General features: G+C 42.5%; 3 protein-coding genes across 7 annotated transcripts; 2 read left to right on the plus strand and 1 right to left on the minus strand.

Moving 5' to 3' along the window:
• Window positions 1–628: 628 nt before the first annotated feature.
• On the minus strand, window positions 629–7,360 carry sbk1 (SH3 domain binding kinase 1). Of its 2 annotated transcripts, XM_049760079.1 has the most exons (4): window positions 7,228–7,360; window positions 3,925–4,178; window positions 3,648–3,850; window positions 629–3,381 (listed from the first exon to the last, which is right to left on the minus strand). In XM_049760079.1, exons 1-4 carry the CDS (start codon window positions 7,260–7,262, stop codon window positions 2,557–2,559), a joined length of 1,317 nt encoding a protein of 438 aa, XP_049616036.1. In that variant the 5' UTR covers window positions 7,263–7,360; the 3' UTR covers window positions 629–2,556. The 2 variants fall into 2 exon arrangements, with proteins under 2 accessions (XP_049616036.1, XP_049616035.1); XM_049760078.2 differs by lacking the exon at window positions 7,228–7,360 and having other exon boundaries at window positions 3,925–6,442.
• A 115-nt stretch (window positions 7,361–7,475) lies between these two features.
• Window positions 7,476–11,213, plus strand: LOC125991736 (retinol dehydrogenase 13). Of its 2 annotated transcripts, XM_049760080.2 has the most exons (7): window positions 8,893–9,221; window positions 9,467–9,585; window positions 9,696–9,851; window positions 9,918–10,022; window positions 10,124–10,336; window positions 10,443–10,544; window positions 10,690–11,213. In XM_049760080.2, the coding sequence occupies exons 1-7, from the start codon at window positions 9,157–9,159 to the stop codon at window positions 10,995–10,997; spliced, it is 1,068 nt and encodes a 355-aa protein (XP_049616037.1). In that variant the 5' UTR covers window positions 8,893–9,156; the 3' UTR covers window positions 10,998–11,213. The 2 variants fall into 2 exon arrangements, 1 of the variants encoding a protein (XP_049616037.1); XR_007489433.2 differs by lacking the exon at window positions 8,893–9,221 and adding an exon at window positions 7,476–7,723 and having other exon boundaries at window positions 10,124–10,544; window positions 10,690–10,839.
• A 475-nt stretch (window positions 11,214–11,688) lies between these two features.
• Window positions 11,689–14,263, plus strand: decr2 (2,4-dienoyl CoA reductase 2, peroxisomal). Of its 3 annotated transcripts, none has more exons than XM_049760085.2 (10): window positions 11,689–11,750; window positions 12,152–12,253; window positions 12,335–12,403; window positions 12,496–12,547; window positions 12,608–12,743; window positions 12,876–13,000; window positions 13,082–13,175; window positions 13,244–13,348; window positions 13,420–13,608; window positions 13,921–14,263. In XM_049760085.2, exons 2-10 carry the CDS (start codon window positions 12,153–12,155, stop codon window positions 13,950–13,952), a joined length of 903 nt encoding a protein of 300 aa, XP_049616042.1. In that variant the 5' UTR covers window positions 11,689–11,750; window position 12,152; the 3' UTR covers window positions 13,953–14,263. The 3 variants fall into 3 exon arrangements, with proteins under 3 accessions (XP_049616042.1, XP_049616040.1, XP_049616039.1); XM_049760083.1 differs by having other exon boundaries at window positions 11,731–11,881; window positions 13,420–13,672; XM_049760082.1 differs by having other exon boundaries at window positions 11,731–11,881.
• The last annotated feature ends 44 nt before the right edge of the window (window positions 14,264–14,307 follow it).

Consider the following 14,307-nt stretch of genomic DNA (forward strand, 5'->3'; position numbering starts at 1 on the left):
AACAAACACTTCCTGGATGATTCTAGCATTCTAAAGCCATTTGTCTCACTCTGGCCCCTCCCTCCTCCTTTTTCTCCTGCCAGACATTCATTTCCCTCTCTGGTCCCTTAGCTCACGTCTCCAGCTGTGATCTGACACGGATTCTCCCGATGTAGATCAGACGGAGTGGAAAGAAGCGTCCCTTGAAACCATTGGCTGAGGTCACTATCTGGATATCTGAAGATGTTGTGCAAATAAAAAAAAAGATAATTACAATAGGAGAGTAGAGAAAGGAAAGCTTTGTCTTCTCAACACGTGTCATGGATGACCTTTCCTTTCTCCGGCTGTCGGAACTGATTAGCTTGCATCAGACATATTCTCCTTCAAAACTCATAAACAATTCTAGCCGAGGTCTGCACAATAAGATGAGACGAGTGCTCGTTTTCAGCTGTATTGGAAAAAAAAAAAAAAAATTATACTGGGTTTGTGTTGAAGGGGCAGTCGATAACCTCTTATCTGCAGGCAAGTTAATTGAACTCGGAGAAAAGGAGGAGATCATATGAACGAAAGTCTGGGCGCCAAAGCATCAGGAAATCCTTCGTGTCCTTCGTTGATGAGGTCAGGATTTGAAAAATAAAAAACTTTCAGGACCAGTGGCGCATAATTTTATTTTATTTCAACATATATTAACATCATTATTTTTAGTAAAGACACAGAGTATTTACAAGATTATATAACGACTTTCGGTGGCCCCTCCCAAAAATTTGGTTTTGCTTATTGCAATGCAGATGATCGGGCAGGCTATCTAATTTTACAGAAGTGGTCTGAAATATTTTTTTATGACATATAAAGAATCTTGTTCAGCAGGAATTAAATGCACTTCCGCTAGGTGGCAGTAGATACAATTAACCTTTGCATTCAATGGTAATTGGCGGTCATGAGTCTTCTCAATCGGATTTGACGACCTTTGACCTCTGTTTTAACAGTCCATTTGATTTTTATCCTCAAATGGGAATGACTAATTCCTCCACTGCAGACAGTAGTTTCAAATTGAAGGTGGTGTCTATTTCTGGCGCTATTTTTACGCCCTCTGACCAAATCCATATGTGGTGCACCCAAGCGAAAGTTAGTGCTTGGGGGAAATTAACGTGGCAATAGAAAAGGTTATTGCCGCTATTGAGGGGCACGGACTGATTTATTTATTTATTTTTTTCCCTAGGTGGGTCGTCTAATCGAGAGGAGGTGGGAATGATTCATCTATCGGTCTGAGGTATGACGGTGTGAAACTTTTACAACTTGGGATTATTAGTCTAGCGTTAGTGCCGTTTTTACACTGACGGACAAAAAAAAAAAATCTCTTTACAATTTACATTTATTATTAGATTTATTCCATGTGCTCGGTCGTTATCGGATTTTTGTAATAAATGTTGAAATTGGAATGAGACTGTTTTATCTTTATCTCTACCGCGCCGCGCGGCCGAATTAAACGGAGCAATTGTTCCGAAACGTCTGCGCTTGTCTGCAAAGTTGTTTAATTTGGGCTCAATTAGACTCCAGAAGGACAGAAGCCTCGACGACAGCGGCGGTGAGGCACTGTCGCTATGGCAACAGTGGTGATGGGCTGTCAGCGTGAAAACATAGGGGGGGGGGGGGCGATAAAAACAACACCAAACATGAGCGGGTCATCTGCTCATGGAACAACAATAGATGACACGGAGGGCAAATATCAAATATCTGGGATCCGCTTGGGAGGGGGCGAGAGGGTCATTTTAAATCAGCGGAGGGTATTGGCAGCGTTTTTCCACATTTTATCTTACAGCCCTATTCTAAAATAGGATAAATCATTTTTTATCTCTAGCCAGTCACTGTACTGTACATTCCGTCCTATCGAGTTGCTACATACAATGCGTTAGTTAACCTGACAGTGACCGAATCCCCTGATTTTTTTCGAAAATGAGTACAGCTACATAGATGAACTACCTGATATCACGAAGTACTCAAATCTATCTACAATATGGAGTGAGATTGTTCACCTTTTAAAAACATTTTGTGCTTTAGTGTCGGAAACTCACGCGTACAACACATCCGAGCGCGAGTAGAAAAGGAGAAAAAAACAAAAAAATACGAAACATATTCTCTCCCTTTTTGTTATTGTTCGCACCTCTTCGCTCCTAAAATGTTCCTGTAAATGGAATGGATGACTAATCCGACGGGAAGTGATCCACTCGAGTGTCCTGAGGTGGCGCGCGTCACTGCGACACAAGAAAAAAAAAAAAAACGTGTCATACACACTGCTACATGGACGTCCATCTTAAGTGTGCTAACGTAGCCGATGATGAAGTCAAATGCTGCTTAAGAATCGCTGAAGTGGACTCGGAAGGTGTGAGAAACCCTGCTGTAGTGACAAGTCATGGAGAAGTCTTACTACGATCATTAGCACCACCAGCAGCGTGAATAATGCTAGCCGTCACCATCTGGACGTTCTTCGTTCCTCCATCGTGGTCGTACAAGTATTGCACCTTTGCCCCGGAGTCAGCTTTAGTTCCTTTGCTGACCCAATCAAATTTTGGAATGTGGTTACACGCAAATTTCAATGGCAGTGGCCATCACCATCTGGCTTTTGTTCTTGTCTCGTCCTGAAGGCTGTTGCTGTCCAGCCTCCTCTCTGGAGTCAGAAAGGACGCTCCGCTTGAGGGGTGCTGGGCGAAGGCAGGAGGTTCCTGGAGGCGTGGAAGGCTCAGGGTGTCTGTGGGAGGCTCGTGAGGAGGAGGAAGAAGTGGATGAAGATGAAGTGCAGTTGCCAGTGCACACCCCCGAGCTGGACCGTTCGCCTCTTTTGGCACGGTAGGACGCTCTACGCCTGAGCTCGCTCACCAGCTCGTATTTGACGAAGCAAAAGACGTCCTTGACCCCGCAACGTTTTTCCGGCTCGGCGGCGAGAAGCCTTTGGAACATTCGAAGGGCGTCGTCAGTGAATCGGCGCCACTGAGACGGATACGTTCCCACGGGGCATCCGGCTTTCTGCCAACGTCGAAACTCCTCGTAGAAGGCGTCGCTTAGCAGCGCCGCCTCCCAGGGGAAGTTACCTGTCAGCATGCAGAAGACCAGAACTCCAAAAGCCCACACGTCCAGACTGGTAGCCACCAGGAAGCCCTCGGTGCGGCCGGCCCGGCACACCTCCGGAGCCGTGTAGGGGATGGTGCCGCTCACCCTTTTCACCCGACAGCCCACCCGGCGAGTCATGCCAAAGTCGGCTAGCTTGATGCGGCGACACTCGCGGTCGAACAGAAGCACGTTTTCCGGCTTGACGTCCCTGTGGACCAAACTTTTGCTGTGCATGAAATCCAGAGCCAGACCGAGTTGTTGCATGCAGCGTTTGACCATTTCTTCTGGAAGACCCACCTGGGAGGAAGACAAAAACACTAAGTTGTTCAAAGCAAAACACAGTTCAGGGAGAACACTGATTTTCTCCAATAAGATCTCCAGTCTCGCAATTGCAATTTTAATGAGGAAGCCAAGCCAAGTAGTTCTAAAGCAAAGTCGGAGCTGCTGACAAAAGGCTCCGGCTCTCAGGAGAGCTTGTTAAAAGCACTCCGTCTAGAACATGATAGGAGCAGCTCTGTCGGACTCAAGATGATGATTGGTGGAGACAAGCGTGATGGCGCTACCTGTGGGGGAATGATGTCGAAAAGGTCCCCGGCGGGAGCGTATTCTTGTCCAAATACGTAGCTGTCTTCCGTCTCAAAAAGCACGTCCAGAACTTTGATGATGAACGGGCTGGAGCTAAGAGAGCCCGTAAGACTGTACTCCCGGAGAAAACTCTTGAGCTTGGTTTTATTTTTGGTAACAAATTTGAGTGCCATTTTAGTGCCTGGAAAAAAACAAAACATGATCTTTAAATATTTTGTCAAATTGCTCAACTTGTATTTTGATTCAGGAACTCACCTTGGGTTCTGTGGGCCACCAGGTCCACTTTACCATACGTGCCCTTCCCCAGCTCACGAATCTGCTCAAATTGTTTGGCTACATCGGCAGCAGAGAGCGAAGTAATGGCCAAGGCTTGCATGTCCTCCACAGGTACCCCGACTCCACCGGGGGCCATTTTGGATGTAGGGGAGCCCCCGCCCCCGCTGCCGCCACCCACCCGTCCCGGCCCGGTCGGAGAAAGCGACAGGCTGGCCTTGACGCTGTGCGGCAGACTGATGGAAAGGAAAAAAAAATGGAGGTCAGTGTGACTTTTTCCGTTTCGTCTCATGATTGAACTCCATTTTTTAAACGAGCCTTTTTAAAACTAGGATACGAACGTGCCCCAAGCGCAGAATACTTTTTTTTTTTTCCTGTCACCAAATAAAATTCCTCGCTGTACAGTATAATAGGCTCCAGCTAATTGCTCTCAAGTATTTGCTGGCGCTTGTCCACATGCTCTTCTTTTCATATATCCCAAAGGAAGACTAAATCAGAAGAGCTTTAACAGACTCTCATTAGCATGAAATCCATTTCGGATAAGGGAGGGGGGGAGTACATGCGTCGGACAGCGCTTTGTAGCAACGAGAATGACTAGTCTGGCAGCACTTACTGGCGCACAGTGATGGGAAAATCAATAGGAGCAGGTAGAAGAGCCATCAAATGGAGACAAATGGCTGACAGTTTGGAGCTGTATTCCGGTAAAATATGCCACGTGTTGTCTGGGAAGCAAAACATCATCACCTGTTGCTTTTACATTTGCGCATTGGCCGCTCTGTTAAATTAAATCTGGGGTGTAAATTGGAGAAAGGATGCATCGGTTTAAATTACCACGTAATCATCTATTCAATCACTAGGAGCAATTTTGATGATGGCTTGTTTTGTTGTTCCAAGCTAACAGATAAGCTTTTTTTGTTTTTCTCTAACCCACTTTCTCGCTAGAGCTTTGTTTGCTCCATTAGGCCCACCTGCACTAGCCAATACAAAGGCCGCAATTCATATTTTCATATTTTAAATTCTCCCAAAGCCTGTGTGGGTTTTCTCCCACACTCCAAAAGTAGAAGATTTAATTTTGTCTGTCCTGTTTAAATGCTAAACCAATAAAATCCAAGATGGGGAGCCCGATCAAGTCTTTTCGGACTCCCTGAAGGCAACGCGCTTTTGGAGTGGGCGCAGTCGGCGCGTGTAGGCAACAGGATTTATAGCGTCTTACATAATCATCTCCTGGCTCAAATCAAGACGTGTGATCAGTGGCGATACGTGTACATATGGAAGACGTTTCTATTTTCTGCACCCGAGTTTATTTGCTTCCTGGACCGGAAGATGGCGAAGCCAAGAACAAGCGAGGCAAATTGTGACATCGTGGTTGAACAAACAAATTGATTTATGCAAGGAGTGTGTTACTTTCGAATAATATCCACAAAATGGAGTGTTGTGCTTTTCTGGCAAGATGATTATTTGGGAGGCTCAAAGTGTGACATAGAAGGGGGCCTTGTGTTCCCCCAGCAGCTGTGATTAGAAGCGGCGTAAACCAACTAAGCACCTGTTTGGATTATTTTGTTGATGTTATTCATTTATTTTTTAAAACTAAAGCTTTTATCTGCAATGTCATGACAGATGCTATTTGTTAGCATGTCTTTGGTGTTTTGTATTGTTTGTTAGCATTGTGCTAAACAAGCCAATACAAAAGCTATTTATTTATTTTTTTATTTTTTTATAAACACACTCACTTCCTGTCCTCTCTCCAGGCACAGTTTGCCGTCTGTGGGTTATTAAATCCATTCCCACTCATTCTAAATAATCTGTAAACAATTTAAAGCCGCTCACGTACTTGTTATACATGTTTGTTTCCCCTCAGCAAATTCTCAATCCCTGCAACATCCGTGTAAAATACAAATCGCTTTATAACTCTATTTGAAAGCAAGTACAGACAAAAAAAATCTCTAATCCTAATTCCTGAAAAATCCAAAAGAGAACATAAAGTGTAATCTAATTGCCCCCATTATATTCACACAACAATGATGTGTCCAAATATTTTTGAATAGGCCAGAAATGACATTTGAGATGTTAAAGAAGATGCAAAATTGAGGGTATGATGAGGCACCCTTTCATGTGCAACAATTGTATTTTAATATTCAGCAAGAACATCATCGTATATCTAAAGTGGGCCAGGGGATCAGAGTCAGCAGCTTTACACTGTTTACCCTTTTTATAGCGCCGTCCTTGTCCCTCTTGTTTGTTCTTGAAAACAAACAAGGGACTCAGGAAAAAAAAAATTGATTTTACCTCAGTCTCTCTCTGTGGTCTATCCTTAAGCAAATAAATTATATTTATAAAAAAAAACTCGCATAATCTTTTTGAGGAATTGGATGCTAGCGAATGCATGATTGAGGGGGAATCCAATGAGAGCGACGAGGGTCCCTCCCTTTGTGCTTCATGCTTTGATGGCTGGGGGTTGGGGCTAGCATATGAGAGCTACTGAAATTGGGTCGGGGGGGGGGGGGGGGGTGGGGGGGGGGCGTCTAATGAAGGAGCCATTTCACCGTCCACATCAAGACAAATAATGAGATTTGGAAGAATAATGCAAAATCACAAATTACACCCCCCCAGCCTAACTGTCAACTATTTAACTAATTGCATGATGTTCGTGCTAGCACTGAACAGACACAAAAGCGAGCAGCCCTCATTGGCACAAATAACGCTTATAATAACGCATCAGCTATTGATTGACAAGGCTTATAATGATATTATATTACACAGATGTTTCCTCCCAGATGGCGACGGCAGGTTGGCTGTTTCATTTCTTCGATGACACAGATGTTTGGAGACTTTGGAGGAAATGATATGCTCACTTGCACAATGTTGGACAAATATTCACATTTGTGCTAGTCTTGGATGATGATTAGGTGTTTTCTTTTTTTTTTTTTTTACTACTATGTGAAACTATCTGTTGGAAAAGCTGCACAAGCTCAATAGTTCTTTTTTTTTTTTTATTTAAAAGCTTTTCCTGCTCAGGTAATGAGCAGATGTAATGCGTTTAAGAATTTATGAAGCGGAATCATGTTCATTCTAAAAGTGTATGAGCACAAGAGAATTTGTCAAATCTGAGCTGATGTGTGTAAGAATTTTAGAAGCCTCAATTATTCATTTCCAACAGAGACATCGTTGCTTCTCTAACACAATGTTGGTCTCTGCTTTGGATCCATTTGCGCTTTATTATTAGCGTACAATAGCAGCCGACTGCACATAAACAAAAATGAGTATTTAGACAATGCCCTCCCTCACCTGCTAGGGACTTGTCTCTCCCCATGGTCCTGCATTCTCTGCACAACACTGATCCTCAAAAACCTGAAGCACACAGGTGAAATAAACAAAAAAAAAGAATAACACAAAAGAAAGAAAATCCTAAGAATCCTGTGCAGGTCCTTCAAAAAAAAAAAAAAAAGCTTTTGGATCACAGACAGACTTGATGAAAAGCGCAGATGTTCTTCTCCCTTAGTTGACTCTCATTCTGTTCCTTGAAAGGCTTTGAGATGACTTGTCCGGAGGCGGATGCTGCGATCGCATCATGCTGGGTGCTGAGGTGTGCGAGCTCCGATCATCGCTCCTCCGGCAGAAGGAGGGGGGGGGGGGGCTGTTTATCTTTGGCTCCTCCAGTGATCCTGCATGACCCACTTCAATCCCAGTCATTCACAAAGACAGAGGAGACAGAAGGAGCTCGCACATCCGGGGTTGATGACTTCCGTTCGTGTGTCTCGGGGATGAGGAAGACGGCCGTGAGGTTGGAATCTGGTTTGTGGCTCTGATGTTGCTCCTGTGCTGGTCCTCACTACTCTGCTTTTCTTCATTGTTCGCCCTCTGCACTGCTCACATGCTCAGGGTCCTAGTGCCTCCCCTAATTTAAACCACGACTACACTGAGAAATGCATTGTTTGCCATATTTGATATTTTTACAGAACACTACCAAGAAAAAAAAAAAAAAAGTCATCAACCATAGTGTCGACGCACTACTCCATCGGTTATTGTAGTGATTTGAGCTCTCGAAAAGGAGCAAGCTGCTCCACTCTTGCATAATTCAACAGCTTGAGCACTTCACGCGGTGGCTTTGCCAACTGTCCTTATTAGGCAATTAATTCACAGGACTTGCATGTCCCCTTAACTGTACATGATGAACAACAGCACTCCTGCCAGCACTGTTTAAGATGAGGCTGAGATGAACAGATGTGACAGCTTGGACATGACAGGAATGACCTGGAAGAGCCATTTTGATCATTAGTAGGTGGCCGGCTGCTTGCTGTGCCAAAGAAATCACACGGCAAAAAGTATTTCCTCACAATTTATGTTCTTATAAATTCATTCACTCGATGAGTGAACGAATGTGCGTTCAGTGGAGAAGAGGATCACAACAGATGCATCTACTGCATTGTAGAAAAATTGCTAAGACTATTTTTTGTGTGATCAGGGCTAGCACAGAAGCAGAGCTGCTATTAATCATAGGGAAGGTCAAGCATTCACGCTGGCAGCAAGGAACACGGAAGGTCAAGCACACCAAGGGGGATAAAACACCTTCAAACTATTAAAAGATATAATAGAAACAGGCTGCTCTGCTCTGGCCACTCTTTCATCTACTTTTTGCCACACAGCGGGCTCATGGCCTAGTTTTCCGCGTTAGGTGTGTCGCTTCAAGTTTCCACCTGGCCTTGTTTCTTGTTCCCAAATCTTCCTTCCTGAAATTGCTTCTTGTGTCCTCGTTGGCCTATAAACATCAGTGGAGCTACAAAATACAAGCTCAAGTTCTTTACTAAAAGATTCTTCAACAGCTTTTGGTTACGATGTTGCTATGGAAATAACTTGAGTAATATTATTATCATTATTATTGTTATTATTATTATTATTATTATTATTATCATTATCATTATTATTATTATCACTATTATTATTATTATTATTATTATTATTATTATTATTATTATCATTATTATTATTATTATTATTATTATTATTATTATTATTATTATTATTATTATTATTATTATTATTATTATTATTAATTACTTTCTGAAAGTGCCTTCCGGCAATGACACTACAATTCCCATGATGCCAGGTGAGCCAATGACGTCATAAACAAGCGACCCATAACCTTGTGTTGTGTGCACTGCAGTATTAGCTGAACAAACTGCTCAAAACGTTTTATGTAGAATATATTTATCCGCAATGAACAAATATGTGTTGCCAGTTTCTGTCTTTGGAACTGTTATTGGAGGTGCCGTCTTACTGAAGTGAGTAGCTCTTGAAAGAGCACTGTTTACCTTCATACAGTACTCTGACTTACTGTATTTATTATTTTGGATTTGTTTGTCATACCAAGTCAAACAGATTATAGTCCAGGAAAGACTAAACGTAATTGTGTGGATTTTAATGCTATGCATGAATTTCATGTGCATTTCATTTAGGATTGTCTTAGATTCATGAAATATATGCTAGAAAAAGAACAATAAAATCTGGATTTGATTCTTTTTTCCAGAAACCACGTGACTGGGGGTCGGTGTCCCAGCAAAGCCAAGCTAAATGGGAAGACGGTGATTATAACAGGGGCCAACACAGGGATCGGCAAAGCGACGGCACAAGAACTGGCCAAGAGAGGTATAGAAACGTCACAATTAACGTTTAGGAGCTTAAAAAGTGTTCCTAAATGTTATAATGGCATATTGTTGAGTGTTTACTGGCTTTCCCTCACTTTTCTTTATGGTCAGGGGGCCGGATCATTATGGGATGTCGAGACATGGAGAAGTGCGAAGCGGCCGCCAAAGAAATCCGGGGCAACACCCTAAATCCTCATGTTTACGCCTGCCGCCTTGACTTGGCCTCCATGAAATCCATACGGGAGTTTGCTGACAGAATCAAAGAAAGTCAGTTCACACATAAAAAAAAAAGTTACGAAAAAATTAATTCTTGAACATGATATTGTCTTACAGAGGAGCAGCGTGTGGATGTACTAATAAACAATGCGGGCGTAATGAGATGTCCCGCCTGGAAAACAGAGGACGGCTTTGACATGCAATTTGGAGTGAACCACTTAGGTAAGTTAAAAATAGAAAATGCATCAATGGATGGAAATGAGACATGGTGACCAACTATTTTGAATCAAAGCCAATTAGAGTGATTTTTCTGTGCCATCCAGGCCACTTCTTATTGACCAATCTTCTGCTGGACCGGTTAAAAGAATCCGCCCCCAGCAGAGTGATCAACTTGTCCTCGCTTGCCCACCTCGTTGGAAAGATAGACTTTGAAGACCTGAACTGGGAAAGGAAAAAGTTTGACACGAAACAAGCGTACTGTCAGAGCAAGCTTGCCAACGTTCTCTTCACCAGAGAGCTGGCCAAGCGTTTACAAGGCAAGTTAAGCAGCATATGTGGGAGGGAGTACTGCATTTATTTTTGTGTATCGCTACTTTTAGTCCACCATGTTTTGTCAACAGTGTTCCTTGTTGTATGTGACAGGTACAGGAGTCACCGTAAATGCTGTGCACCCTGGCGTGGTTTCCACTGAGCTTGGCAGGCACACTGGGCTGCACCAATCCCAATTCTCCACCACGGTGCTCAGTGAGTACAGCAGAAATCTTGATTTTTTTTTTTTTTTTTTAAATGGCTATAATACTGAAAATAATAAGGGGCTCAGTTTTGGATCGATTTAATCAACATGATTTGAATACGACACTCGCCAATGTCCCCCCCCCCCCCCCCCCAGGTCCCCTTTTCTCCATGCTGGTGAAGAACCCCGAACTGGGGGCCCAGCCCAGCATCTTCTTGGCTGTGGCGGAAGAGCTAGAGGGGGTGACGGGACGCTACTACGACGTGTTGACGGAAAAGGAGCCAGCTCCCCAGGCCATGGATGAGGAGGCAGCTCGCAAGCTGTGGGAGATCAGCAGCAGGCTGGTGGGTCTGAAGGAGGATGACGGACAGTCCAGCAATCCTTGCCAGGCTGACCTGCCAGCACTAAGTCAACAGACACATGGACAGAACCCAGGACCAGTTGTTGGCACCGTGGGGTTGTAGCACGTCTGTTATATTACCTCAGCCCGGCAGCGATGTGGACCACAGCGGTGCCTTGAGGTACAAATTTACCATCTCCCCATTGAAATGAATGGAAATACCATTAATCCATTCCAGCCCCCCCAAAACACCAACATAAATGTAACATAGACCCATGAGCAATATTTTATTACTTATTTCAAAACCTACAGTAATAATAAATGAATGTGAAGAATTAAAGACTTTGTCATGATTTATTTTATGCTTTAATTCACTGAGCTCCGAACAAACACAGAATACCAGTGCTGACTAAGCTGCAGTAATATTAGTCCTTTCTAGCACAGGATAAAGAATATATACATGTAAGTAATGTAGTTGCTGCAAAACGAGCCCAATTTGGTAATAACTTGTCTAGCAGCGTCACCTAGTGGTCATCAAGAAGTTAATCTAATACATATCAATAGTTTCCCACTGTATTAAAGAGCAGTTTTCTAGCAGAACCTACACTGAAAATCTTATAGCTTATTAAAATAACTCATAATGACAAATCAATAATAGTTTTTCAATGATTGATGTAAATATACTGTTGTTTATTCATCAAATATAATATAGTAAAGTAAAATATTAAATAAACACGTAAGATTGTTCAAAATGACATCACCGAATCTTATAGAAATTATAACTATATTTTACAGCAGCTTGTTTTCGCAACGCATCCCTCGTAGACTTCATTTCCCATAATGCCCTGCGAACGGATGCCGAAAACTAGCGTCCAAGGTACAAAAGTAAAAAAAAAAAAAGAAGTGTACTTCAGCCAAACTGGCAGACTAAGCTCGATAATTTGTCTTTTAAATCTGTGCTTTCATAGTTCTTTTCGACTTTCCTGGCCTTTTTTTCCCCTTCGACAGGTAACGAAAACATAGGCTAAAGTTAGCTAATACTTCCATTGCATAGCACAAAACCAACATGCTAACCCAAGTTTTGCTTCTAAAGGTTTATTGGCAGTATGAAAATAAGATTCTGTACGACTGTAAAACTGCTTTAATCATTACAAAATAGCCATATGCCTCGAAATGATGTAATTACCGTACTGTCGATTAAATTTTACAGTACATCATTGTGTACATCCATGCATTTGTGGCTATCTTATTTAAATTCCTTTCCATATTTTTTACTAGAATGGCAGAACCAAAACGACTCTGTGACCTGCTACCTGAAGATATTGCTTCAGATGACTGCCTGACTTCATATACTCATATCTACAGCCCAGATTTGCTCAAGTAAGTATTCAACAAGTATTTTATTGGATGAAAATAAACAATGGAAATCTGGCATGGTGATTATGATTATTTTATTTTCAGAGATCAGGTAGCATTTATCACAGGTGGTGGATCAGGAATTGGCCTCCGAATAGCAGAGATTTTCATGAGGTGAGGGAAATATTCGTCAATTTAGCTTCTATGGAATATAAATTTAAAAAACATAAAATTCCCAGCATTTTTTTTGTTGTCTTTTCTTTCAGACATGGCTGTGACACGGTGATCGCCAGCAGGAACAAAGACAAGCTCACTGAGGTAATCTTGTAATCATCTTTGCCAAAATGTCAGTCTCTGATGGTTTTGTGTCTCTTGCAGGCGGCGAAGAAGCTTTCCGCCGTTTCTGGACGACGCTGCCTTCCGTTGTGCTTGGATGTGAGGCAACCTGAGAGCATTTCAGCGGCTGTGGATGAGACCCTCAAAGAAATGGGCCGCATAGATATTCTTGTTAACAGTAAGATGAGTAGTACAAGGAACAAAGATCAAATATGAAAGATTTCAGCTTAATCATCAACTTTTCTTTTATCTTTGCATGTCAAGGTTTTTTCTGACGTAACACAAAATAAAATTTGGCCTTATCTGACAGATGCTGCCGGAAACTTCCTGTGCCCAGCCTCTGCTCTTTCCTTCAATGCCTTCAAGACGGTTCTGGAGATAGACACCATGGGAACCTTCAACACCAGCAAAGTTGTTTATGAGAAGTGGTTCAAGGTACAGGGGTCACCACCAGGGTGAAGTCAATAATTCAATTTGGAGCTTAACTTACTATGAGAGTCTATTTTTTATTTTCAGGATCATGGAGGCAACATTGTCAACATCTCTGCAACACTTGGCTACAGGGGACAAGCGCTGCAGGTGCATGCAGGATCTGCCAAGGCTGCAAACGGTGAGATTTCTTTGAATCTGACTTCTTTAAAAATCTTAATCCTCGTCTGCTTTTTCTCCTATTCCTAGATGCCATGACCAGGCATTTGGCTGTGGAATGGGGACCCAGTGGGGTGAGGGTGAACGCCGTGGCCCCTGGTCCTATCTCTGGCACAGAGGGATTCCGTAGACTGGGTAAAGAAATTTGCATCCTTCTCTATGCAGGATTCAACCTCAATATAAAATTTCATTTTTTTTTTCCTTAGGTGGTCCTAGTGGGGAGACCGCCGGTTTGTTCCAGTTCATTCCTTTGCAGCGATCCGGCAACAAAACCGAGATGGCCCATTGCACACTTTTCCTAGCCAGCCGGGCCTCGTCCTACGTGACCGGAGCCATTTTGGTGGCGGACGGCGGCTCGTGGCTGACTTCAGCCAACGACGTCTCCAGGCTGATGGGTATAGCCTCCTCTAAATCTGCTAAACTCTGAGCCAGGGTTCTACTGTCCTCCTCCTGACCCAGGTGTGTAGGAGGAGGTGTAGCTTTTCCAAAAGGAAAATAAATGTCGCAGCAGTTAAGGTTAATTGTAATTTCTGCCATCTAATAGAAAAATTATGCATTGAATTGTTCTGCCTGTAAATCGCTGTCATAGAGATGAACAAAGATACATTTGTACATTAATTATTTTCAGACCAATTATGATTTTTTTTTTTCTTCACTTTGCTTCGGTGTCACACAGCAAATAAAATATTTCCTTTCTTTTTTTCCAGGTTATTGGTCATCTGAAAAGAGAGACAAATAAAAACAAAACAGTAACACTACCCCAACGCCCGCAGTATTTGATTCAGGCTACTAAATTGGAGACTGATACATTAGTATTTGTGCTTAATATTGTCAGTGTTATACTACAAATAAACATATTTTAAAGAAATACATTCACATTTTCTTCAACTTTAATATGCAAATGTAACATCCTCAATATTAATGCCAGCATTTGTCATGCAACACTTTTAACCTTTATTCTGTTACTATGCATTTCATGTACACTCATGTTCACATTGCATTATGTGATATTCAGCTGCTTAATAAAACTATGATTATATTTAATATCAATTCCATTATGTAGTATTTTTCTGAATGATCCAGCCGCTCTGGGT

Source organism: Syngnathus scovelli, chromosome 21, assembly GCF_024217435.2.
Source record: "Syngnathus scovelli strain Florida chromosome 21, RoL_Ssco_1.2, whole genome shotgun sequence".
Classification (NCBI taxonomy): Eukaryota; Metazoa; Chordata; class Actinopteri; order Syngnathiformes; family Syngnathidae; genus Syngnathus; species Syngnathus scovelli.

Bases quoted from the DNA above. Each gene is read 5' to 3' on its own strand.
- sbk1 (XM_049760078.2), bottom strand. From the start codon at position 4,234: ATGAGACGAAACGGAAAAAGTCACACTGACCTCCATTTTTTTTTCCTT. The intron at 3,851-3,924 runs GTGAGTTCCTGA...GTTTTTTTCCAG, and splicing joins GGTGGCCCACAGAACCCAAG to GCACTAAAATGGCACTCAAA. The intron at 3,382-3,647 runs GTAGCGCCATCA...TCTTCCTCCCAG, and splicing joins TCGACATCATTCCCCCACAG to GTGGGTCTTCCAGAAGAAAT.
- LOC125991736 (XM_049760080.2), top strand. From the start codon at position 9,157: ATGAACAAATATGTGTTGCCAGTTTCTGTCTTTGGAACTGTTATTGGA. The intron at 9,586-9,695 runs GTATAGAAACGT...CTTTATGGTCAG, and splicing joins ACAAGAACTGGCCAAGAGAG to GGGGCCGGATCATTATGGGA. The intron at 10,023-10,123 runs GTAAGTTAAAAA...TGTGCCATCCAG, and splicing joins ATTTGGAGTGAACCACTTAG to GCCACTTCTTATTGACCAAT.
- decr2 (XM_049760085.2), top strand. From the start codon at position 12,153: ATGGCAGAACCAAAACGACTCTGTGACCTGCTACCTGAAGATATTGCT. The intron at 12,744-12,875 runs GTAAGATGAGTA...CTTATCTGACAG, and splicing joins CATAGATATTCTTGTTAACA to ATGCTGCCGGAAACTTCCTG. The intron at 13,349-13,419 runs GTAAAGAAATTT...TTTTTTCCTTAG, and splicing joins AGAGGGATTCCGTAGACTGG to GTGGTCCTAGTGGGGAGACC.